At 48.1% G+C, this 27,219-nt stretch overlaps 1 protein-coding gene across 1 annotated transcript; it reads left to right on the top strand.

Annotated features, from left to right (window-relative positions):
* On the top strand, positions 1-27,219 carry LOC119384908 (uncharacterized). The gene is made up of 7 exons (XM_037652544.2): positions 1-188; positions 1,769-1,883; positions 10,009-10,221; positions 10,497-10,739; positions 13,887-14,063; positions 18,020-18,226; positions 26,773-27,219. The coding sequence occupies exons 1-7, from the start codon at positions 1-3 to the stop codon at positions 27,055-27,057; spliced, it is 1,428 nt and encodes a 475-aa protein (XP_037508472.2). The 3' UTR covers positions 27,058-27,219.

Here is a 27,219-nt window from a genome sequence, read left to right on the forward strand (position 1 = left end):
ATGACGGGGCCAGTCGTGGATGCGGCCGAGATGCACTCGCTGCTCGCCCACTACAACCTCAGCGTCGAGGTATTTGAGTCCGCTGCCCGCGACGTCGTCATCGAGCACCTGGTCCGGCTGGCCGCGCACGGCGACTACGTGCCAGCGCTCAGGGTCCGCCACGTCGGCGCTCCAACTTCACACTCCAGGTGTGTGAACATCCATGGCAAGGTGTCTACGTCAGCGGCCCAGTGCAGTTCGACGTTAGCCGCTCGACAAACTAACTATGCTTTAGTAAAACTCCCAGGTCCTTGACCTTTTTAATTAGCTAGCTCTATGACCAGTAATCTTTATAGGCACGACCCTTTATTATTCGTCGAAATCGCTGGTTATGTTCTTCGTGCATTTGTTTCCCTCTTGCAATCCTTGAGCAGATTATTATGTTCGCCGAGTCGGGGCACTATAGCTAAATCTATGCTAATTTTACAATTACCGAGATATGCAAGTCCAAATTTCAATTAAAATCCTATATTAGCTTATAAGTTTGAATATCAATTATAGCGCTCTTTGTGGACTATACTTTATAATTCAGTTCCTTCAAGATGATGTCCGGTTTGAGACATTAAAGCTGGAGTGAACGAAGATGGGCTTGTTTGTTCGAGTGAATGTTGCAAGACTGACGCAGCAGATCGACTGAAGCAAAGCTGGCTGTCAACTAGCCTTTATTGGAACAGCCTCAAATATCATTTAGGAAGGTAAGCCATAGATTCGACGCAGATGTGACACGGACAATGCTATAATAGTTGTAACCGTCCTATGTACTTCGAGCACTTAGACTGCTTCGCTTTGATGTTTCGTTGCGCCGTCATTACAACGACTGGCGGAACAGAGATCTTGAGAGCATCGGTGCCAAAGCAAGTCTCGTACCATTAAAGCTGACGTAGAATTTAGTGCTATGGAAACTCTCAGTAGCGCATTTGCATGAATGCGCTAAAGTAGTACGTACCATATTTTAGCACATCACGGCAATCAGTGCTCGATAGCTTTTACATGTGGCACCGTGTCCTTCTTCCTGACCAGACTGCAACCTGTCTGCGGATATTTGCATTCAACCTTGAGCGGAGAAGAGTTTACTTGGAGGGGGGCTGCTGTCTTTGGAGGGGGGCTGCTGCTTTTCTCTCACTGCGATAAGCCGCAGTGTTGTGCCGCAGTACGTCATCGCGCAAGACGGCTTGTTTCTCTACTGCACTCTTGTGCCGCCTCGACGCGATTCGCTTTCTCAGCGCACAGCCGCCGCGTACGTAAATGTACATATTTGTGTACACGGCAGCTATAGGAGTGCACTCCTAAGCCATTGCAGTGCGATCGCTTCAGTTGTCCCTATCATATCCTTACGCACAGGATGCAGTCGGCTGATGTGACGCGGGGTTGGTATATTCTGTACGCCCTGGATTTATACATCTGAGCACAGTGGCTCCTTACCGAGTTTAGCGGAATGCATATTATTACTTTTGCTGCAGCTTATATTCACATAAATGGCTCCCTTTTTGGAACGTAATGTCTAATGCGTTCGAATAAGCTGTTCGCTAATTTCCAGAAATATATGCCGTCTTCCTGTCTATCATAACTGTTATTCTGCCATGAAGAGTTTCAGACGCTCTCAACCCGAAGAACCTTTCTTGGAAATAATATACCGACGAAGAAGCTAGCATTTCACTGATATCAAGGAGACCATCGTGAGAGTTCACTTGCCCCAGTTTCGTAAGGGTAAACCTTTTTCATAACGCAGTAATACGAGCAAGAGCAGTGGGGACGAGTGCTGGCTGGAGCCGGGCTCTCCGTCGCGGTTGGCGTCCCTCGACGCAGCCATCCTGTCGGGTCAGGTGGCAGCATTGCTCTCCAAGGTAAGGCAGAGGTGAATAATTACAGTGTACCTAAACGTGGCACTTTGTTCTCAGTGGTTAGTTGTGATGCCAGATAAATTAAGCACACAGCATTTATAAGGAGAGCAAACAGCCGCAATGAAAAGGAGACAATTGAGGCGTTCCTTATAAAAAGGGCAGGCAGTCAGTGCGTTAGCGTGCCATCACTAGATTTGAGTGACAAAGAAATTATGGCTGATCCCTCCGTCATAGGAATCGGTGTATAACACGAAAGTGAAACGCGTCGTCACAGAAGTAGTTGATTGTTTGTAGTGCATTGGTATATGGGAGCTTGTACAATGTCTATTGTTATTTGGCAGATATAGCACCGCTTGATGTGGACGCACCCGGGTTGACGCCTGATGGCGCATCTCCATACCGACAACTAACGCCCATGATCATGGTTGAGCCATTGCGGTAGCTGAAGTTGTCAAGATATACGTGGATACCGCATATGGTGAATCCCGCGCAAAGATGCAATCAACAATCACATAGCAAACACTGATACTCGATATGCACTCCTTCAAAGCGTCGATAAACGCGAAGAGAAGCGCGACGAGCGTCGTGTCTTCCCTCTAGCCTGGCCGTTAATTCTCACATGGCGAGCGGGGAACGCGGCGAGACGGCCAGGTGGGCGTCTAAGAGCTATTTCTCGATATACATGGATGCTATGAGCGAGGCTTGTGCTAAAGCCGTCACCTCGCGGTGTGTTAAAGCATTGAAGAAATTACACTTCTATTGGGATGGTCGTAGCAACGGTGCGTTGCCGGAGGTAATTGCGGAGGCAAAGAAGTTTGTTTTTTCCAGCCTGGTGGCACGCATGTCACCGACCAGTTATAAAGGGGACGCTCATGGCATCCATCCATCCATCCATCCATCCATCCATCCATCCATCCATCCATCCATCCATCCATCCATCCATCCATCCATCCATCCATCCATCCATCCATCCATCCAAGGGAACCGTGAGAGGATAGTGTGAAATATAAAAGGCGCGTCCATGTCGCCGCTGCAATGCGTTTGGCGGTAGCTCTGTGGGCTAGACACCTGCCAGCCATCGTCGCGGGCCGAGAGATCGTGGGTTCGACTCCGGTCAACAGAACTTTTTCTTAGTTATATTTTTTCCTTGCCATCTGATGCCGTTCATTTTGCTGGCGCATTTCCGTGACGCAAATACGTCATGAAAGTCTTGGTGAACCCCGGCATAAAACACTCGTGTTAAAAAGTGGTGTTCTTGAAATACTGCCTTTAGACGTATCGGTTTAGCTTGTATACGTTGCCTCTTTTGCCTATCACTCAGATTGATCCTCTAATGGACGCATGTTCTTGTGTGCTGGCATGATTTTAGAGCTCGGGTCAATGCAGTTTCCGGTGTATGTCGTTAGACTCTGTTATATCAGTGGCTCATGATGATTTGTTAGTTTATTCATGTTACTGTATCTGTAATGAGATTACATGTTCGGCAGTATGCGTCAATCAGCATGGTTTCTGGCATTATTTGTGAATTCATGTCTTCACTTTGTCCCCATCCCTTTCGCGCCATACCTGTTTCTCGAGTGTTGTCGAGTAATGGACCAGCAAACTGAGCAACAAGCTCTGTTAGTACACAGCACTATACATTGAAAGATGTGCCACTTGTACCAGTGGCGGCGCCGTCACAAGCACGAATGGTCCTGGCTGACACTCCCAGGGCGAGATCGTGTACGCATGCTTCATAAATATTCCACAGTTCGGAATGAAAACGGCCGCACCGCATGTAGCACTAACGGTAGTGTAACACACGCTTAATACTAACGTTGCGGGTTTGACACCCACTGGAGGCATATTTTTTCCGAGTATTTCAGTTTTAAGGGCGAAGCACCTTAGTGTCTCGGCGTGCATCGTGCATCGTCGTCTGCTGTCGGGGCGGTCCATTTACTTGAACGCAAGAGAGGGCGCCACCGTCTCAGCGCTCGCCGTGTGGCGAGAGAGAGCGTACGCCGCGCGTTGACTATGAAAACGCTCTTTCTGCGGTGGACGCTGAACTACCAGCTCGCAAGGAACGACAATGCGCCCTCGCCCGCGAGAGACAACGCCGGCGCAGGCAGCGTCTGCTAGCCAGTTTCTTTATTGAAAAAAATCCGGCAGATCCCATGCACTGTGGGAATCGATGTAATGCGAAGCAGCCAGCAAAGAGCTGCATACATCGCCTTGTTTGTCTTTGAGCCAAATGAAATAATTCATGCCATGGCATGTAGTTCACCATATATGGCATGTTTGCCGTGCACGTATGCATGCACAATCTGGTATATACCATGCTTATGAAACGTATCTTCTGGTATATACAATGCATGGCCTGTCATTTGTGTTCATCAAGCACTCGTGTCATGCCATACACTTCTTTTGTATATATCCAGTTAACAAAACGGCCGGAAGCGCATCATGACAGTGTGATGTAAATCATACCGTACATGACATGCATATAACATGATTCGCATGTTAGGACCGGTCACTTATGTTCGTCATACAGTCACATCGAGCAATACCAATTTTGGTGTGTATCAAACCAGCGAAATGGCCACGATGCACCATGAGTGTGGCATGTAAATCATGCCATGCATGACATGCATGGCATGGTTTTCATGTTACCAGCTGTAACCTATGTTCGCCATAGAGTCGGGTCCCGCAATACCAATTTTTGGCGTATATCAAGCTAGCGAAACGGCCGCGAGTGCACCATGAGCGAGGCATGTAAATCATGACATGCATGTCATGGTTTTCATGTTACCACCTGTAATTCATGTTCTTCACGCAGTCAAAGCGCGCAAGACCAGTTTTGGTATATATCAATCTAGCGAAACGGCCACGAGTGCGCCATGAGCGTGGCATGTAAATGATGTCATACATGTCATGATTTTCATGTTACCACCTCTCATTGACGTTCGTCGTACAGTCGCGTCGCGGAATACCAGTTTCCGTGTATATCAAGCTAGCGAAACGGCCGCGAATGTCCCATGAGCGTGGTATGTACATCATGACATGCATGTCATGGCTTTCATGTTACCACCTGTTATTCATATCATACAGCCACATCGCGCAATACCAATTTTGGTGTATATCAATCTAGCGAAACGGCCGCGAGCGCACCGTGAGCATGGCATGTAAATCATGCCGTAAATGATATGCATATCATGATTTTCAAGTTACCACCTGTCATTTATATTCGTCATACAGTGACGTCACGCAACACCAATTTTGGTGTATATTACGCGAGCGAAACGGCCGCGAATGCACCATGAGAGTGGCATGTAAATCATGACATACATGACATGCATGTCATGGTTTTCATGTTACCACCTGTTATTCATGCTCTTCATACAGTCACATCGCGCAATACCAATTTTCGTGTATATCAAGCTAGCGAAACGGCCGCGAGCGCACCATGAGCGTGGCTTGTAAATCATGTCTTACATGACTTGCATATCATGGTTTTCATGTTACCACTCTCATTTACGTTCGTCATACAGTCGCGTCGCGCAATACCACTTTGGTTTATATGAAGCTAGCGAAACGGCCGCGAATGCACTTTGAGCGTGGCATGTAAATTATGACATACATGACATGCATGTCATGGTTTTCGTGTTACCACCTGTTATTAATGTTCTTCATACAGTCACATCGCGCGATGCCAATTTTGGTGTATATAAATCTAGCGAAACGGCCGCGAGTGCGCCATGAGTGTAGCGTGTAAATAATGTACGTGACATGAATGTCATGATTTTCAAGTTACCACGTGTCAGTTATGTTCGTCATACAGAAATGTCTCGTAATACCAGTTTTAGTATGTATCCATTCATTTAAACGGCAGCTAGCGCCTCGACACCATGTCACGTAAATCATGCTGGACATGACATGCGTGTCATGATTTGCATGTTAGGACCTGTCATTATGTTCTTCATGAACTCTTGTCACGCCATACCGATTTCGGTATATATGAAATTGACGGAACGGCTGCAAGAGGCCCAAGGCCGTGGAATGTAAATCATGCTGTTCATGACATGCGGGTCATGATTTTCATGATATAACTTGTCATTTATGTTCGTAATACGGTAATGTTATGCCATACCAATTTTGGTATACACCCGTTCAACGAAACGGCCAGGAGAGCACAAACTCGTAGGCGGCTAGATAGATAGATAGATAGATAGATAGATAGATAGATAGATAGATAGATAGATAGATAGATAGATAGATAGATAGATAGATAGATAGATAGATAGATAGATAGATAGATAGATAGATAGATAGATAGATAGATAGATAGATAGATAGATAGATAGATAGATAGATAGATAGATAGATACGCTTAAAGTCGCAGAAGTTCGCTAAGAAATGCTTCGCATTTAAAAAACCGACTGCTCGGGCTACCAGTGATGCCAACCTAGGTCATCCTTTTAACCCTAGATTGACCCCCGAAAATACCCTACATTGCCATAAAAATCCCTTGATTGACTTGGTAATTTTTGTGTTTAGGCTAATTCACTTTTAACAAAGTATAAAGATAGCTCGCTCTCTGGCTCATTTCCTCTGAATCTTATTGGAAGTAAAAAGAAACATATTAACCGCCACTGAACGTCTTTTCTTTCTACGTTTTCTTGGAAGTAATTGCACGTAAAGCGCTTGCAGATGGCGCCAGTGCTATAGAGACAGACAGATTTGTCAAGTTCACTTTGCCCACTCATTGAAGGCATAGATGTGATCGTTAGTCTGTAGCGGTTCTTGTGCTTGGATCCTTCGAGGTGGTGGCGGTCAATTTCTAAGTTTCCAAATTTGCAATCAGCATTGCATGATTGGCAGTTGGTGTACAGGGGCCCTATTCTACTGGCTAATAGCCAGCCTGTGTACATTAGATCAGCTTCAGACTTTGCCCAATAGTTTTTTCACTATTTTGGCTCTTATGAAAACGGAAAGACTGAAAACAGATGAACAGTCTTTTCGTCTTTTCCGTCACGCCGCTTTCCTAGCAATGAATCTGTACGAACTCGTCCAAGTGGCAGTGCTACTTTCGCTCTCTTTCCCTCAAATTCTGCAGGTCCAGAATTTATTACAGATGGAGACTGCACGGTGAGGCATACGGCGAGCGTGAACTTATCATGTTTTAATGTGCATTACAAGACAGAATTTCTCTTTGTTTCACAACGCAGCGATCGCACAATACGCTGATGACGATATGCGGGTGAATGCCAAACACTTACGACGCCAAAGTTTCATTTCCACAGTATTCAGCATTTAATAATCTCGACTTCACTCTGCCCATCAGAACACCAAAGCTCTTTAAATGAAAACCGGCATATAGCGAAAATTATCGTTTTTTATGGCCTTTCTAGTTGAAGAAGCGTAATTACCCAGTAACGCCTGACATTAGGCTGTTTAATGTAACATGTCTAGAGCCGTTGAAAAATCCCTATGTTCAATAAAGAGACGCCAAATCCCTGAAAGAGGTAGTAAATCCCTAGATCTAGGGATAAATCACTAGGGTTCGCATCACTTCGCGCTGCACAAGCGTTCGTCGGCCACCCCGTTTATATACGCACTGGTGACCCGCAATGTAGTGCCGGGGGGAGATTTCTCTTGTGCGTAGTTGAACGATAAAGGTTCGCAGCGAGCACGTTAACTAAAAGCGGACTGCGGGTCTCTGTGTCTAATCTTTCTTCGGTCTCTCAATGTCCATTAGCAGTGGTTTTGCTGTGGGAAACACCGGCGCCCACTGGTTGCTTCGCTCCTCCACAAGTTTCATTAGTGGAGCTGAAAGACCCTTCCTTACATGCTTCGCCCCTCCCCAATTTTTTCGATAGCTTCATCTAATTTCGAAACTAAGATTACTACAAATAATTTCACTCTGCTTCCCTTCGCTTCCGTTTGTATTGACTCAGGATGTGGCGTTTGTATACATGCGTGCAATTAGCCGTTGTTGATCCCGGAAACATAAGTGAAATAAAAAAAAGCCGTTCACCCAGTCCGAATTCAGATACGAAATAACTGACATGCACACATACGCTCGCACTCTCTCTTCCGAAGAGTGCCCGCCCTTCCTTTCTTAGATAATCTGCAGTAAAGAAAACAAGGAAGCGATGTTCGAATAAGGATTTATTTCTTGTTTTCGTAACGCACTTTCTTTCGAAGAGCATAAATGCTACCTCTTAGGTAAGATTTGCACAAATGATTTCATCACATGACCTACCAACAACTCTTTTTCAATTCATCTACTACCTGCGGGTGTTTTCGCGTTTAAATACGTTTGTGCCCAATGAAAAACAACAGTGCGTACGGCAACTGTCTACAAAAAGAAGAAAAGTCTGGACTGCCAGGCAACAGAAACTTCAATTGCTTCACCAAAGTCCCTCTTGAAAAAAAGCTACACATCCGCAAATTGCAGAGCAGCTTATCTGCCCATTCTGCGAATTGCAGAAATAGTATTCTGGTGAGCCTGAAATAACCTCAAAACTGCTACACAGATCGAAGTAGCGCTACTAGCCCAAAAGGTGACACCTTTAAAACATGGTACCGGTCGCCACTAACCAATGACTTTGACTTTCCTACTTCGGTTGTTACAGCTGGAAACCACTGCGGTCATGCGTTCATATCCGACAAGAATGAAGCGAGGCAACGCGAAATGAGAAGTAACCTCGATAAAATATTACATTGCCATATCAGTAAAGGCTAATCGCCGAAAAGCCCACGATCGTGAGAGCATCAATTACCGGACAAGCTTGGCCGCCAAACCCGATTTAACGAAGCTTTTTTCGGAAATACCTGATAAAAACGCGGTGATTTCGTTCCAATTTCGCGGATACGGGTTTTTCTTCGAGCGTGCACTGTAATGTTATCGCATCGAAGTTTGTATGCGCCCTACTCACGACCCTAGCTTTAGATTGCCAAGGCTGAACGCCGCGCCCGTGCATGGACCATGGACTCGGCAGACGGTAGCGCTCTTGCGTACCGGATGGTGCTACGGGCGGCGGTGGTTAGTTTTGTGATTTCATGGCACTAATCGTCTCCTTCCAACCCTCTGGCTCAGCCTGCTCGCACACTCGCTAATTTCGTTCTCCGCGTCTCCGCATATCATTCGGCCGTGATTGCTTCACGTATCCCTCTTTGTGGCCTGCATCGCCCTGACATGGTGGCCCCTATGTCCGGGCGACATAGGAAGCCTCGTGTCAAAGCTGCCTTCGCGGACTTTCATATGCGCAGGAGTAGATTGGTGGCAAGAACAATAGCCTGGTAGCTTTTGGTTGTCGCTACGTTACAATATTAGATTTGGAAGAGCCGAGAAACCTCTTTCTCGAATTTACGAACTTCCCTATTTAACGAAATTATTCGGGCGTCCTCATCACTTCATTAGATAGAGTTTGAACTTTACTTTGTTGCCTGTTGCCCTTTCGTGGCTTTTATCAATTGACATTATTCTCACTTCTTAGCGTTTCAATTGTATCCCTCCACAAGCCTATATTTGGATGTATTCCTGTGAATTTTGGTCCAATTATTCTGAGTACGCGACTGGTAGAAAGCTGCTTCTACGCAATGCATTGGCATAAAAGACAACAGTGTTGAGATTTGTCCTTGGCCGTCCAATGCGTGCGAAAACTGAGAACAGATTGTTCGTTGAAAAATCGTCATTAAAATATTCGTGCACAAGTTGTTTCTTTCGTGATTTTCACGTCTGCAATATCCGCTGCATGCAATTATTTACTTCTGTGTTTTTTTGCTTCCATATTTCTTTGAAATATATTTCGATATTTCTTCGTTATTTCCATATTTATTTAGGTGTTATTGCTTTTTACGTAGGCAAAACAGAAACCTGCAAGCATTGATACCAGTTAGTTCTGCGAGAATTTCGGAAAATACGAAAAACTGCTATCATCATAATCAACGATGACCCCTCTTCGCTCTTGCTTCTCTTGTTGGTTTCGTCACCGCGACATTATTAATAAGCAGAGATTAAAGAACCCAATCTGTATTTCATGGCTTTCAAAAGTTTTCATTTGTTTGTCATACCTGGTTCTGTCTGTCCATCTTCCCGCGTCTTAACACGTACGCAGACGCCCTAATGGGCTGAAATTGCATGCAGGCACTCCAGTTGACCATCAGCACGAACGAAGTGGAGCAAGCCGCCGCTCTCCGAGGAAACCGCAGCTCTGACGACGGGTCGGAGTTCGAGCGCGATGCGGCTGCTACCGCAGAACTGATGGACGTGCGCCGTCTTCTCTCGGACAGCCCACTGTGGGTGGCCGCCCTCAACGCCAGCCTTCCTTTCATCGAGGCAGCGAATTTTATTTGCCGGGTGAGCTCGCTTGCGATAACAGAGGTGGTGTCACCCCCATGTTTAAGTGAGGTATATCGCTCTACACTGAAGAGCATTTTTTGTTCACTATGTATGCTTATGCTGGCTATAAATGCATCAGTGTATAAGCCCCCAGGCACCTTCAAGCGGCCTTTGGACGCTTTTCGCCCCGGGTGAACCCCACTATTATGTTGAAAATAAGCTTGGATTGATTGATTGATTGTTTGATTGATTTATTCATTCACCGTTATTGGATTCTTGATGCATGCAAGCAGGTGGCGGAGCCAGACACGGTGTCGGCAGAGCTGCATCTCCTGGAGGCGGCCCCGCTGCATTCACTGCGAATGTACCTGCTACTCTGCTGCACGGCAGACCTGCTGCGCAGCGAGCTGCGCAAGTTCGATGCTGGATTCTGGGCAGCTGGTGCGTGCATTGACGACCTGCGCCGCATGCACCGCGTGCAAACATGGAACCGGCTGCTGTGGCTCGTCGTGCAACCCTGGAACAAGGACCTGAAGGTGTGTACGACGCAATCGACGCTGTCATCGTATGCCTTCGACGGGATGCTTTCAAGCGCTCTCACTGTGTGGTCAGAGTATAAGAAGAATCCGAGGCTTGCGTGTGGAAGCAGCAAACTCGGTAATTTCTGAGGTTTTACGTGCCAAGACCAGAAAATGATCACGAAGCGCGTCGTTGTGGTGTACTCCGGATTAATTTTAACCATGGAGTTTCTTTAACATGCACTCAAATCTAAACACACGGGCGTTATTGCATTTCGCCTCCATCTACATGCCGCCGCCGTTGAAGGGAACCAAACCCGCGACCATGAGCTTAGCAGCGCTACACCTGCAGCCATGCTTAGGTACCACGGCGGGCGGCCATGAACTCACTGTGAGCCATACAATAATAGGAGACTCCCTAATAATTATGATCAGCCGGTGCACCCACGGAGGGCATGCGAGCATGTCTTGTGCGTGCTGGCATATCAGACCGCGGCCACGGCCGGAATCTAAACCACAACCATGTGCTACGCAGAGCAGCGCTGCAGCCGTTGAGCGGCCGGTTGCATACGTGCAGGGCGACGTTCGCCTTGCATGATAAAGCTCGAAGTGCTCGACGGTGCTCGCTCGCAGAACTCTGTACGCCCTGTGACAGCCACGCCATCACGGGCTGGCTTGATAGCGCCACGTGGTGCGCACTGGGGAATCGCGTGTCCATCGGCTGCCTGCGCTGCCTGCGCAGGCCAGGGGAGAAGGTCGGCTGCCTGCGCGAAAATCGGCTGCCTGCGCGCGGCCAGGGGAGAAGGTCGTTTGAGTCCAACAAGGACCACACGCTGCCTGCTTCTCGTCTGCTTCTCGATTTCGGCCTGCCCTGTCTTGCACGCCTTGGGTCGTCGTGCTGCCGTGTGAGCGTTCAATAAATTGTTGTCCGTTCTGTGAAGCTTACGTCGGCATTGCTTTAGCTACGGACGGGACGCGGCTAGCCGAATACGCACACTTGGGAACTGGGCTTGCTGCGAAGGGTGGGGAGGGTTGGGTTTACTTATACCTATCCTCCCCTCACTGCCCAGTGTCCTTTTCACCAAGAGTCCAACGTATACTTTGAAGGGTTCCGTCGACGTTCTCAGTGCAATTCACAAGGTGGCTTGAGGTCGAATTTTCTTTAATTACACCAGAAATGTACTGTGTTCACTGATATGCTCTTAAACTGCAGGAGCGCAAACTGCATGCCCGGTGGCTTTGCGTTCAATTGAAATTAGGCAGGTTTAAGAAAAAGAAAACGTTGCCATTTCGGCGTTTCACCCCCCTTCTTTCCTTGCATTACGGCAACGGAGCCCTTCTGAGACGCTGGAAACTACATTCCGCGTTGGCTCATTCAATTTGCTGTTCATTTTCTACGTGCACTGTTTTGGCCCTGCCAAGCTATTTCAAAGCGTTTCGTTAAAATGCTCAAGTAATAAACGTCATAATCAGCATTGATGTTATATTTTTTTAGGATTTCATTTCCTGTTGGATTCCTCCAGCCGAAGCAAGGAAGCGGCACATTATGCAAAATGCCTGCTCCTCCTACCCTCCCTGCCACTGATAACAAATCCTGGGTCACGGCGGTGTTTCGGGTGTTGCATGATGGCGGACAGGCGCCCATTGCGTCTAGTTTCTGCATGCTTTGCGGTTTATCATTCCGTTATTAATGCACAGCACACTTGTAATGCTAGAGCGGCACGTTTAAAGTGGCGATGGTTTGATGAGTTTGTCCACGTGACTTGACCCAATGAGTCGGGGGCCAGCGCTTCAAAGGGAAGCTCTATGCTTTGGCTCAGCTCCCATTTACATTTATACGAACGCATGTGAAGTGTAGAAATGCTCGCGTTATCAGCAGCTGAACAAGTTTGAATGAAATGTTTAAGAAAAAGATGCGAAATATGTATATACTTTTTTCATGAAATGCGGCAGATCGAATTTTCACATCGGGCTTCGGATGTTTTACAAAGGTTGCTAAAAATTAGTAGGTGGTACAAAATGACTGTAGGATGAACGCCACCAATCCAGAACTCTGCGCCGAAAGCAGATATTTTAATAAGCAAACTGCACGTGAAAAACATTCACAACGGACTAACGTTGTATGGATATACCACCTGCGTGAAATCATTTACAGCGCTTATGAATATCTACAAAGGCCCCGTTCACAAATTTTCGAGCTGTATATGGTGCATTAACATTGTGTGCCTTACGTATGCTAGCTTACAAATTGTGAGCTATTTCTGGGTTTCAGACTTGTAAACTGCATTATGAAGTTTTCAAAAAAAGTTCAATGTTGAATAAGATGGGAGAAGAACACATCGACGGTATCAATCATGATCAATTTGTACGCACAATTAAGGGGCGGTTGAACTTTGCTTTTATTTTCAACAAACCCAGTATACAAATCGATACCCTAGAACCCGAACGAACGCCTCGTCTGCACCCTTACAACTTAACAGAAGGTGTCATTGTAAACCTTCCTCTTTAACCAAAAATCTATTATTAGCGACTCAGAATGGACATGACACAAAAGTTTCGAAGCACTGTTATGCATCGTACGTTCATCCCTACGCTTCTCAAGAAAAGGTTGCAAATATTCTGCGCACTCGGTGCTGTGAAAACTAGCGTTTGAATTATTTTTGATGTCGCAATTGAACCGTAAAGCAGTGTGGCAGTTAAGTCGGAACGAAATGAACAGACACTCCCGGAAATGACTTCGTCTGTTCACAAAAGCACACCTCGAAGGTCGTGCAGACCGCAAAAACCGGAAGTTACACAGTTTATTTTTCGACATGCACCATTTCTTCTTTTTTGCTATGTCCTTTTGAACGGTTATGGGCAGCCCCGCGAGTGAAGGAACTGCGGGCTCAATTCAAGGGGGACACGCTGGCTGGGCCGTTGGATGCCGGAGCATGCGAAGCAAGACAGCCATTGTTATTACATACTGGCTGTATTGCTCTACATCCGCCCGTGAATACTGTGGAGCGGTGAGTCGAAGTTGCTCGATTCCGTAAAGTGTTACACTGGCATGCTATACATTGATCGTGTAATTCAGTTAGCTGGCTTATTGTGCAGAATGTGCAATCAATGCCCTTTTGCGCTACTCATGGGTCCTATGAGAACACGAGATCCCACGCTGTGCAGGTTCGCGAGCAGGTGTACTCGGTGCGAGAGCAGCTTCTGCTCTTCGTCAGCCAGAGCAGCGCGCCGTTCGAGCTCAAGTTGAACGTCACTGACGCCCTGAGGAATTTGTCGCTCGCCTACGCCAGGTCGCGGGAACCGGACGACTCGGCCGTGGCCCTGGACCAGCAGCAGTCCAAGGTATACCTGTCGCACGAGGGAAAGAAAGGTCAACAATCAACTCCTCATTTTATTTCACTGGATGCGTATAAGAAACATGTTGTTAGACACCTTCTCTACATCTTGAGTACGCAACTTCTTTAATTTAACACATGTTGTAACTCATAAATTATGCGATTGAAAGGTGGTCGAATAATATATTTTTAAACAGACACCCATGTGAAGCACTAAATCCGATTATATTGATAAATTAGTTTGCAGAACTATATTGTTAGCACTGCCGTCATACACTCACAGAATAGATCGAGTAAAAAGAGCGTCTTTATGTCCCACAACAATAATCGTCATTTATTTTGCCTTCCTTTCCTTGCGCTATCGCCGCGCGCCCGGCACTTTCTAGTCCCGAACGGCATCTGCGCTCTCAGCGTGACATAGCATTCTTGGCAGGATCGAAAGTGGCCAGCGCCGAGTTTTCAAGAAAGGAAACGCAAGCAAGCCCGATGACGATTATTTTTTGTGGGACAAAAAGACGACCTTTTTACTCGATCTTTTCTGTGAGTGTAGATACATTACTAAAAGAAAAATTATCGTCGAAGTTTCATTATAGATGTGAAGCATCTTATAGCGGAGTTAAATCCGGTGGTGGTGTGCGGCGTGACCACCCTTACTACGCATGTGCAAACCCTCTCCACTTCCCCTCTCCCCCTCCCCTCTCTACTTCCCCTCTTCCTCCCCCTCCCCTCCCTCTTCCCCTCCCCTTCTCCATTTCCCCTAACCCCCTCCCTTTCTCCCTCCCTCTCAACTCCCCCTCTCCCCTTTCCCCCCTCACCACTGCCCTGAAACGCGGGCTCCACATGCCGAAACACTGCTTCGCATCGCCTCATGGTCCCCTTTAGCGGGAGATGGTGTGATTTTTCTATCTCACGCAGACATCTCATCAGCGGAAAATCAGTGCAACGTGATAAATTAGTTTTTTACGTATGTCAACCCTAACGAAACCGTAAGATTTCTTGAAACTCGCCGTGTGAAGTCTAAGGCTCGCGTACAAGCCAATGTAATTTATTTTAACGATAAAAAATGGAGAAGGTCCTAACAGACGCCGTCAATATTTATGACCTCGTACTCTTTGACAGGAACATCAGGGCAAGAAGCAGCGCAAACAACAGTTCGTTGTTTGCGCTTGCTGTATCGGTATGACTTCGTCTGTGTTGTTTCAGCTGCCTCACTCTAAAATGGAACCGTACCAGCTACCCTTCCTGTCGACCATTCTACATCAAGGGAGCAGCGTCATCACCTGTACTTTCTTCTGGCGCGTTTTGTGGCGCACCAAGCGTCTTCTCGGGGCAGGAGTGGCGCTTTTGGTATTGTGAAAAATGTAGTACACAAATACGAGAGCCTTTCAAGTACGCTCCTCTCCGGGTTCAGTTGAACGTTGTCGGCCTGGTGGCTGCTGTCAAACACAAGTGGCTTCCCGGTGCGCACTTCCGCTTTCTACGTCCAGTCTTCCATTTCAATACCGGTCCACACTTGTGGTTATAATTGAGCCCAGGGAGGCCTCCAAAACAAGTAAAGCTGCCTTGGGGGCTAGTTGGTGCGAATACATGGCTTTTTCGCACCTTTGTGTGTCTTTTTTCGTTTCAAGTCGTCCAGTTCCTGGCAGCGCGTCCAAGACAAGTTCGATCACAGAACGATATCGTGGATATGACAACCATCATTTCACAGTCACGATATCCACGATATCGTGAATATGGAGTGATGCTGTCCGGCGACTGCTTTTGGATAGCGCATGTGGACTATGCGGCCGCCAAAGCCCCAGTTGCCTTGAATTATATTTAACGAAATTTAAAATGTGCAAATTCTACCCTTAGAAGCACGGCGTACCTTACTTCTGCAAGACCTATTTTGGAATATGCCTGTAGTTTTTGGGATACCTATCAAGTATGCCTGGTTAATAAACTAAAAAAACTAAAAAAAAAAAAACAGAACCGCCAGGTTCGTCTCGTTTAGGTATGGAATACAGTACCGCTACCGAGCAATGGAAAAATAGCTGAACCAGTGTCGTCTCGCCAAAAAAAAAGATTGCGGCTAAAGCTTCTCTGTGATATATTTAAAGACAAACCTGGAAATGATAGCGGAAGGTACTTAAAACCTCCGAACTATCTATCTACACGCACTGATACGCTATATATCTACACGCACGAAGCTATACGCCATGTCCGCGCGCGCGCGCTTGTGTGTGTGCGTGTGTGTGTGTGTGTGTGTTTGTGTGAACCATCGCTCAGTGGAATGTGAGCAGGTGTGTAGTGTTGATGAAGACGTATACTTTTCCCGCTTGCAACACCCCCGCCCCCCTTCTGCAGTAACGCTTTCAGGCTAAGCCCGGAAATGTATGAATAAGGAATAAAGTGTGGTAAAACCTAGAGGCGGGCGAGTTCGAAGCTATCCATCAATTCTACCCATTGTGCGCTACCCAAGAATGGGTGAAGAATAAAGAATAACGTTTACGATATCCTGCATATCGTAAACGTTATCGTTGTACGCATCGGATGGAAGGCAAGATGCCAAGGAGCATTGCTGTAAGTTGATTCGAACAAGGGGTGTTGGATCTTGCAGCGAGGCTGCATATGACTTGGAACCCGGGATTTCTTCGTCTTGAACAGTCCACAGAAAACCATTTGACGAACTGAAGCATAAAATAGCTCACTACATTGGAATTTCGCATGAAAGACGCACACCAGCATTTCTTTCAGTAAAGAAGAGCATAAAACGAGAGTCAAAACGTTATGACAGGTAAGAAGGCGCGTTACAAAAGGTAGTTTCAGAATACCGAACGCGAAGCTTTGCGTTAGCGTTTGCCGCCACTGCGCATGCGTCATTCGATATCCTCTTGCGGTCTCCCGTTAAGTGACGGAAATAGCGGGCGACCGCAACAACCGTTATCTTTGCGTACGCTATTCTGAAACTCCATAATAGGGAGTTTAGAATAGCGTACGCAAAGCTAGCGTTCGTTACTGTAACCAGCTAATTCCATCACTTAACGGGGGCCCGCAAGAGGATAGCTTAGGGCGCATGCGCAGTTGCCACAAACGCCAGGGGCGTAGCCAAGGGGGGGTTGAGGGGGTTCAACCCCCCGAAATTTTTCAGTTTTGCTTGCACATATATACACGCACACATACAAACGCACGCACGAACATACATAAAGTAGGTTGAACCCTCCCCCCCCCCCCCCCCCCCCGAAAAAAGTTTGTGGCTACGCCCCTGAGAAACGCGAACGCAAAGCTTTGCGTTCGGTATTCTGAAGCTGCCTTTTGTAACGCGCCTTCTTACATGCCAAATATTGCGAAGCACGTGTCGTTTGGCGCATGTGTTTCCCGGTAAAGAATATGGTTTTATAGGCTTCATTTGCTGTGAAGCGCTACGCAGCTGTAGAATGCAAAGCATTGAGTGACTTCACTAGACTTCTATATGTAAAAGAGGAAGTCGCCTAGGAAATGATCTGATTTGTGTCATGATAACGCTATTTGAAGGCCACGCAATGTTGGCACTCTCAAACAGCAGAAGTGTTGGTATACGGGCTAGATCACAACGTCCATGCGTTCACAATAACTGCGCCAGAGGAAAACGAGACAGTGCTCGTTCAGTAATTTCCTCCGTCCCGTCGGTCTTCGCGCTGTTACGATGAATGTATCTCGAAGAGCTCTTCGGAGTGATTCTTTTGCTGCTGTTCGTTTTATGCAGCTCAGCTAAGGCTACGCCACATTGAATCAGGCGATAATGGTTTACGAAATCTCTTGATGCCACGGCGTCGCCGGACAGCCACATTTCGTGGGTGTATACGAGCCCAACTTTTTTCTCTTTAGTGCCGCTTTGAATTTCAACTGACAAAATGCCTGATAGACCCGTGTAAGCGGCAAGCAACGGCCTGCAAAAAGGCGAGACATGCAGTTCTACAGAGCACTCCCGTGGTTCCATCGTAGCAGCCGGACCTAGAGCGGAACGAGAGCGCTGACCGGAAGTGGCCGTACTACGCGATGCTCGACGAGCTGGCCATGCGCAAGGCGGCTTCGCGCACCGACGGAGCCGACGCGGCGCTGCCTCAGCTGGCCTTCAACTACACCGAGAATCGCCTGTACCTGTCTCTGGGCGCACTCGTTCCTCCGTCCTTCGACGAGAGATACTCCAAGGTATGGGAACCCAAGCGGCCCCACTGTCAGAATGGGGGCAAACGGTGTTGAGCTAACTTAAAAAGTTGAGCTTCCCGGTAACTCGTATACATGTGATGCCGGATGGGGTACAGATCAACCAGGTTTTGCTTCTGGCGAGAAGTGAATGTAATTGAAGTTTTGCTGTAAACTGGCCTCTAGAGCCAAAGACATGACCTACTGCCGTATATTATACACAATGCGTTTACCTTAACAGTCTATCAGTGTAGTAATCGGTCTTTGTAACGCACACTCGAGAAAAGACCATGCCCTTACTATTATGCGCGAGTGCAGGGAAATGGCAATGTTGAATGCACGTCATGTTCTTTGCGTGAAAAATTTTTACTACACGACACCATGATCTTTGCAGAGATCCCAAATCTATGCGAACACAAGTTATTATTCTAGAATGTTTTTCAATAGCATGCGTAGACTAGGATTGTCATCGCCTGAAAGGGGCAGCAGGTCAGTTGGAAGAAGCCACCAAAAGAGCGCCCGGTCATTCCATCTCGCATGCTTGCAACCAGTGCTCACTCTCTATCGGCTGTTACGTATTCATAACCATTCCCTGTGTTGGCCGCGCAGACAACCAATAACTCGTGTGAATATTACATACGCTTGCTGAAAACGCCGGTGCAAGAGTAAACGAATGTCGTCTCTAAGCCGTCATACCAACCAGACACATTGTTTTCATAATGCCTAAGCATTCTTAGGCGACTCACCCAGGAAATTTGTCTGTCTGTTTGTCTGTCTGTCTGTTCTTAACGCCTAACAGGATGCACTTAATAAAGAAATTATGGAAATACAGAACAATTGGGGGACCCTTAAGCTTCGCCTTTAAGAGTTGAACGCGATAGCGAAATCCGGCCCCTAGTGCGCACTTCAACCACTAAGTGCATACTTATTAATGTGTATTGCTACACTCACACACGCACGCACGCGCGCGAATTTTACAGGCTTTCGATCTAAAGCAAGAGTCGCATGGCCTCCAAGATATACGCCGCGCGCCGGCCCTCTCGGATGCCATCAAAAGTCGAGACATATTTCTCACAATGCCTCACAGATGGCAGCACATTATCTAGCGTTTGCTGCGTTGGCTTGATATGTTTTCCTCTAGATGGACATAGTTGTCCATTTTTAGAGCTGTTTGAAAGTTCGGGTGTGTATTTAGCGGCGATGGCTGCACTATCCCGGCGTTTTTCGGCGTAGTTTGATGGCCTCGCGAATGCGCCTACCGTATGGGCTCGTTTTCGTCGTGACACCTGCCGAACAAAATGCGTTAAGGAGACTCCTTCTACTACATGGCATTTATGTAGTGTATTTGTCCGAAGCAGCTGCAAGCAACATCGTGGCTTTGTGGTAAGACACCTGCTTGCCACGCGAACGGCCTGGGTTCGATCCTCCCTTTCTCGATTTTTCGCTCACAACCAACGGTGCCGACGCCGACAGCGGAATTTCTGCGACACGAGCTCTCTAACGCTACCGCATTAAAAATGCCAGGCCTGCGCGGAAAGTGCAGCACAGTCACAGCGAAAGCTGGAAGAACGCCATTTCTAGAGCCCGTTGTAAGCTCTCTGGGGCTACTAATACAAGTACAGTAGCAAGGTACCCACTACGCCATAAATCACAATATTTGTGAAATTGGGAAGCACCTACAACGCCATTATTCGTCATTGTGCGCAGAAGCGAGGCACCAGCTACACGTCTGTAAGGCATTATGTGCACTTTGTTTACGTGACGACTGATGACGATGAAGAATTGTGGCTCAGGCCTTTGTAATGGGTTGGAAGCTTTCAACGGCTCACCAGTTACGTAATTCGCATTGTGTGACGCCCGGTCGCTATTTAACTCTCCCACCATGCAATATAACATACATTGACGTGAGAAAGAGAGACAGAGAGGGGGGTGAAGAACTTAATTGAGACCCTGAGGAAATGGATGATGGGCTCATGGGCTTCCTTGGAAACCAATGCAAGTGCCCTTGCGAGGAACCCACTACGCTATAAATCATCATAATTTCTGTGAAGCAGGGAAGCAGCCACTATGTCATGTTTCGTCATTCAACGGAGAGCCGTGGTACCCGCTAAAAACATGTAAGGCATTATGCGCACTTTGTTGGTGTTGTGCCTGATGACGATGAAGAATTATTGCAGAGCCCCTTGTAATGGGTTGGAAGCATCCAAAAGCCCACTCGTTGCGCAATTCGCATTGTGTGACGCCTGGTTACAGAATTCGTGTTGTGTGATGCGTGGTTGTTATTTCACTCTTCTACCACACTAAATTACATATGTTAATGTGGTTCCTTCTGGACATGAAGCCTATATAGCGTCGTTTTGCAAGGCAGTTCCAAGCACCGGCATGGCTCTGAGGTGCAACACTGGGCTCCCACGCAGAGGGCCCAGGTTCAAACCCCGTTCCATCCTGGAATTTTTTTCTTATTTCGTTTTTTTTTCTTATTTCGAGCGATAGTGGTTACGGACACCGGCGGCGGCGGCGGCGGCGGACAACTACGCCACCAAAAACGGCCGTTGAAATGATCTCATAACAGCTTTCGCTGTAAAAAAAAAACTGGCCGCCATCCCGTCCTGCGATTGTGGTTTTGCAGAGAAGCTGTATCAAACACCACACATGCTGATGGGGGCGTATGTTCTATTATTAATTTATAGTAATAGTAGTGATAATCGCTTTGTGGTCGCTGTGGTAGACCGTGATTGGTTCAGCGACCATTTTCAGCAAGAATAATTCCTTCATTTCGTCGACCATTGTGTTCACGCTGTTCTTCTGGTGTCTTTAATTTCCGTGGTCCACCCATGGCACTCTTACAATGAAGTGAATGAGTTGCTAGACGGATCTTCCTCTTATATGGGAAAGCGGGCAAAACACGCGCGGAGAAGGAAGGGCCGTTTGACGTCATTCGAAGCCCTCGTGTGAAGTGCAAAGCAGCTGCAACCTAATATTTACCGGAAACGCGTGGGAGGGTGTTCCCAATGTTCACAGGCGCCTTATCATCTAGCATGCGGTTTTGATGCTTGTTTTGTGTTTTTTTTATTGAAACGAATACTGAGCTCTATGTTGTGTGCCTGATTGCAAAGAAATATATGCCGTTTGCCTGCAATCCGCCTTTTTCACGGCGCCCCCACGCATGCGCTCTCCCCTAGCGGAAAAGTCGCGAAACGTCTCTTCATCTCGGAGGCTTTGCTTCTGGCAATACCGGTTGTCCGGGCCCCAACCAAACCTCTACCATAACGGCAGAGGGCAGCACATGAAAATAAAAGAGGCGGATTGTTAACCTGGGTTCCTAAACCACTCAGAGGTCGAAATTTAGTTGTGGCATTGCAGTTGTGCACGAGTCTACAGCGAGCGCATTCGTCGGCGCGTCTGTCCACCTCTCCGAATGCCCTTCCTCAGCGTCCGAGGTGAAAACGCAAGGAACGCGCGCATCTGCTAGCAGAGGAGCACGTGAGCGTCTGTCGGTGGTTTAGGGGCCTGGCGTTTTCTTTTTAGTTCACGGATACGAAACCGTTGCGGGGCAGAGGTATACGGCTTCGCTATAAAAACATTGGAGGTGGTAAGTTTCGAACTTACAACATCGCGCGCAGATGCCCAGGGTCACGGGGCTACACACCCACACTTAAAGGTGAACATATGACAACCGCTTCCAATGGCGAGGACGGTGCCCGTGTGACAAGCGCGTCTGCTCAAATGACGATGAGGAACAGTGCTGTAGAAAGCTGACGCGTGCTTGCAGTGCTATCATGCCTCCCGCGCGAGAGCCTCTCGCGGCTGAAGAGAGGCGGCCTATATGAAAGCTCGGCAGCGGAAGTATCGACTTTGGCGGAAACAGGTACGAGAAGAGGCACAGAGGGGTACACTATTTGCCATTTGCTCATCTCCAGGCATACGCGGGACTCGTTAATTTTAACAAGTGGCGAGAAATCGTTGAACAGGGAAAGGGGTGCCGACGCCACCGTATCGACAAGTGGGCTTAACTTCGTCAAGGCGTGCAACTGCCTTCATTAGCAGAGCGTATGTGTGCGCTTTGCTCACTCCCTTCAAACCTCAATGCTGGAGGAGGAGAAGAGAAAGCAAGTGAGATCAGATTTTTAACAAGCAAATCGAAGACAGCAACTACAAAACACGACGGAATCAAGGACGACGTAGATGAGCGAGCGGCACAATGTTTACGCTCACTTGGACAACTTCAGCCGAATTTCTGCTGAATTATTTGTTCTCAATATTTCTCCACGTCGAAAGTTGTTCTTAACTGTCGGCTTGACAGCGCTTGCTTGTTTTTATACGTCACCGTGGCCTCCACGCAGGACGTGCTGGCCGCGACGCTGGGCTTCTGGGCAGCACGGGCCATCATCAGTGCACAGCGAGATGTGGCCCCAGGTTGGGGCCTCGCGACGTGCCTGTCGGCGCAGGCCGGGGTCGGCCTGTCGGTGCGCGAGAAGGATGCCCTCTTCGCCGCGGCGCTCGCCTTCAAGGTGTCTCTGGTGAGCGTTTCCTGCACTTACGAAGCCATCATTGTATGGGCTCACGCCCGTCGTAGATGTCTGGATGAAAGCGAGCGTCGCAGGTATATGACACGAGCGACCATGAGAACGCGGCCCTGAGGGGTTCGTTTTCTTATGTTTTCGGCATCCGCCCTAGCAGTTGTGCTCTTTACAGGGAAATACCTTGCAAAAAAGTCACAGTTTTGGCGCAAAGGCGTAGCAATGAATGCGGTAGCAACACCTAGGGATGTCGTAGAAAGGCTAGCAGCTCACTCCTTCAGCAAACACGGCCTCTGCAGCGAGCGAAGTTCCCTTCCTGCTGTCTATGACTTCAACGCAAATTGTGCGATAAAAGCACACCACGTACAAAGCTATGAGCCATCTGTTGAACCCCCTCAAGAGTAAGCCCGCGAGCACGGGCCACCATGCTACGTAGGTCAGTGTACAGGGCCGGAGGCGCCGAGCCCAGCTCCGGCGAAACGCTGGACGGGCGACGCCCTCTAAAGCGCCCCATTTAAGATCGCTGGAACGGGAAAAATACCACGACCGTCCGGCCCACCGCCGTATTTGTTGAAGAGCGGCTGAAGCTGCGGCGCGGTGTTGATTTTACTTCGAATAACACGTGTTTTTCGAGTTGCGTGCGCTTTTGCAGCCCCAAAGGAAGCATACCGTTGTTCTCTAACTGGTTAGGCAACAAATTGCTGCAGTTTTCACATGGCTACGCATGCACGTGCATACGCTAACGCGATGAAAGAAATGCGAATTACGCGACACTTACGCGCTCCGCTGTCGGCATTTATTTTTAAGCGTTTGTAACCTATCTGCTACTAAAAACACACCAGAGTCGCGTATGATGCAATAAAATGTTATTCTAACTTCAGCTTTTTTTTATTCTTCTAGTTACAGACTAGAAACGCCCTCCGGAGCTAAAAGCTGCCGTCAGCAGCTTGACTTGACCCAGGAGGCGCTGTACGTGACAGCGCGATAAAAGTAAATTACGTTTCGGTACAAAACTAAAACGCAAATTTTACACTCGGATACATGCTTTACGACAGGATGTTTAACATTCAACAAGAGATATTCTTGTGCAAATATATGTTTAATGGATTTACAACTTATACCGGTGCGAAAGCGTGGTACATACCAAGGTTCAGGGTTTCTGAGGTGCACAAGTATCTCATGGTGTTGCAAGCTCGCTACGGATGTAAGAAAATCGCTATATTCTTTTTTTGCAAAATAAAATACTTCTAAAACATGGTATTCGTAGTATCGATCTACCCATATGATATGGTATTTTTGTGACAATGTTTCTGTTGTTGATCGGTGTTCCATATTGGCAATGTGCCGGAGAAGCGCCTTCTGTAATGTAATTATTTTATTTATGTTCACGTAAGTGAGAGCCAGATGAAAACAAATGCGAAAAGCGGAGACTGCAGTCGCCGCGCTGTTCGCATTTCTTTTCGTCGCCTCGGAACATGCATCATACGAATCGTCATAGAATACGTTACATGCAGGCTATATAGAACTCCATGTAGCCATACATCCGATCGACAGTAACCCATCCGTGGTTTATTACGCCAATTTTACTACAGCTGCGCGTCTGCCAATGTTTTTCGAGCCCCATTTCGGTTTTACCGGGACTCTCTATAGCAGTTCCTTATTCTTTTTACACGAAAGTGTTTTATGCCGCGGTCCGCAAAGACTTTAGTGACGTATTTCCGCCACAGATATGACGTTGATAAAATGACACTAACGGATGATGAGAAAAAAAAGTTCCCCGCCGGGAATTGAGGCTACGAATTCTTAGCCACGACAACCAGCGCTCGGCGCTCGACCGACAAAGCTACCGAGGCACATGCACGTCACTCCACAAACGCCCCTTACATCTTTAAAGGGACCCTGAAACGGTTTTGACGATTTTGTACGAACACATTGGGCCGGTACAGCAAGTCCTAAGGATCATTTACAGACCGATTTAAGCTATGTGCGTAAACTGTGTAATTTATTACAAGGCGTTAAAGCTGCGAATCGCCACCGATCACAGCGGCTCAGCTGTGATCCCGCCCACTTCCAGTGCACGTCGTATTGGAAGGGCGACATCACGCAGGCGGCTGATCTGATTGGATATGTCCAGTCCACGTCACTGAACCTCCTGTGGGCAGCGAGATCGTCGTCTGCGTGTGTTACAACGTGCTCCGTGTTGGTGGTGGTGGTGGTGAAAAGCATTTATTTACAAGGAGAGGCGTGGGACCTCTTTAGAGGTTCCTACAGACTAGGTGGAGTCTGGCGTGAGCCGAGCGACAGTGTTTATCTCGAGGTTTCTTTTCTTGGGCAAAATGAGTTGCCCTATCCGTGTTGTGTACCACGTATCTAACAATTGGTGACTTGTAGCTGCGACATCGTGCAATGTTTGTGAGGCATCTAGCTAGCGGAATCCCTTCAGCTCGTCGCTGCAATGAGCGTCGCGCTCTCGCTATCCGTTCAACGCCACGATCCACGTGTCTGCGGCTGTAACTTCACCTCTGAAGACACAATCACATTGCCCGAGTTTACGCTTATCGGTGATCGTTCTCGAATTCTTTTTGTTTGTCGGCATAATTTTGCAGGTTCTCGCCGTACAGGAGAATAAAATAAGATCGGCTGGTAGTGTGACGGCACCTATCGGAGCAGACGTACATAACCACTCCACGAGCTTCGTCTTTGTTGCCAGACGGCGTGCTGCCGGGCACACTGGGCCTCCAAGATTGCGCACAACCTGTCGGCGCGCAATATCGGAGGCCATGACTGGGCAAAGCTCAAGCCGTTGACTGCGCTCATGAGAGCGCTGTGATCGCCGGCGATGCCAGCGTGTTTGTGAGTTGAGGGTGCAAGGCATGATGAGGAGGAGGGTATAGATATAATTGTCCGTAGTGGCCTTGGTACACGGTGCGTCGCTTAATTTCTGGTGCGAATGATTTAGGGATGATCTTGCCTAAACGCTGACAAAACTTCAAAAAACCGTTTCAGGGTCCCTTTAACACATTCTCTCTCGCAAGGTGCTCTCTGTTGGCGGGGTTAGGCGGATTGAGGTGGTGCCGCCGTCTGTGAGCGGGGAAGGGAAGTAATGCGGCATGACACTTACTAGCGCCGATAGAGAACGATAGAGAAAGCATGGCCTCCGAGATTGCGCCAGCGCGCAATCTCGGAGGCCATGTTGATATTGCTAGCTGTCAGAATAGAAATACGGTGATGACAGGACATGCGCCCCTCTGTCGTTCGCAGGTCTCCGCAGTCCGTTCCGTACAAGCCCCGCTCTTTTGTATTCTATGAAGGAACGGAGCTCCAAAACACATTGGTGACACGACATACTTTCGATTCGCCTGTGCCACTCTAAAACGGTGCGTGACGGTGCACGGGATACTCCGAGCTATAGCAGTTCAGCGGTGCAGCGACACAACGCCGCCCTAAAGCTAAAAACGAGTGGTGCGGTGCCGACGCTGTGCAGGCCAACGTTTATAGGTGCAGAACACGTTGTTTCGTCTTAAATCATACTGCGTCCACCTACACGTGTGAGAGGATGCAGACCTCGCATATGTCAGTTGCTGAGGTGTAAGCACACCCTACGTAACCACAGCAGAGGCTCAGAAATAGGTTTCAAGTGGCGGCTGCGTCGTGTGCTGCGCTTCTGGTTTGCACCCGCACATCTGCGCTAAGCCGGCACCGTCATCAAGGAGGGTGCGGGGAAATGATGAACTGTGCAGCCCTGCACCTTATTCCTACACCTTTTAAACGAGCGGCGTGGTTCAGAGGGCGCGAGTGCCGCACTTCAGAAGGACAGTCCGTTGCGCTACCTAGTCAAGTAGTGTAAGAAACAAATTTAACGCGCAAAGATGAAACACGGATAAGCAGAAGAAACGGTCGGCAGACGAAGACGAGCGCTACTACCAACTGCTTGTCAGCTAACACAACATCTGATGTACCAAGTGATTCACTTGAATCAGACTGGCCTCTTGCTCATGTAAAGGCGACTCAATTTCACCTGGCCTTTCGCAGGACTCGGCGCTGCAACTGACTAACAACCGGTTGGCGACTGAGCGACAGCGCAACCGCATACGGCTCGTGTTCCAAGCAGCGTGCGGTAGCATATGCAGCGCGTCGTCTTCGCGGGATCCCGAGCGACGTCCACTGGTCCGGAGTGAGGACAGCGACGGCTGGCGCCTTGACGCCCACCGGACCGTGTGCCACGCGGCGGTTCTGAACGCGCCAGTCTTTTTCCGGCTCTTCGACTGCGAGCCCACGTCCCGCATGGCGCAAGCGGGCGTCTGTCCACTCGCATGAGCCATCGTAGACTCGCTCTAAACCAGGAAGTTTGGGAGCGTAGCACCTTGAAAGGCGTGACTATTTTTTGTACCGACATTACAACAGGAGTGGCCTCCTGATGGCGCCTAATAAGAGGTGTGACTATCTTTTGCGTCAAATACTAACTTATAACGAGCTCAC

The sequence above is a fragment of the Rhipicephalus sanguineus genome, chromosome 3 (genome assembly GCF_013339695.2).
Source record: "Rhipicephalus sanguineus isolate Rsan-2018 chromosome 3, BIME_Rsan_1.4, whole genome shotgun sequence".
Classification (NCBI taxonomy): Eukaryota; Metazoa; Arthropoda; class Arachnida; order Ixodida; family Ixodidae; genus Rhipicephalus; species Rhipicephalus sanguineus.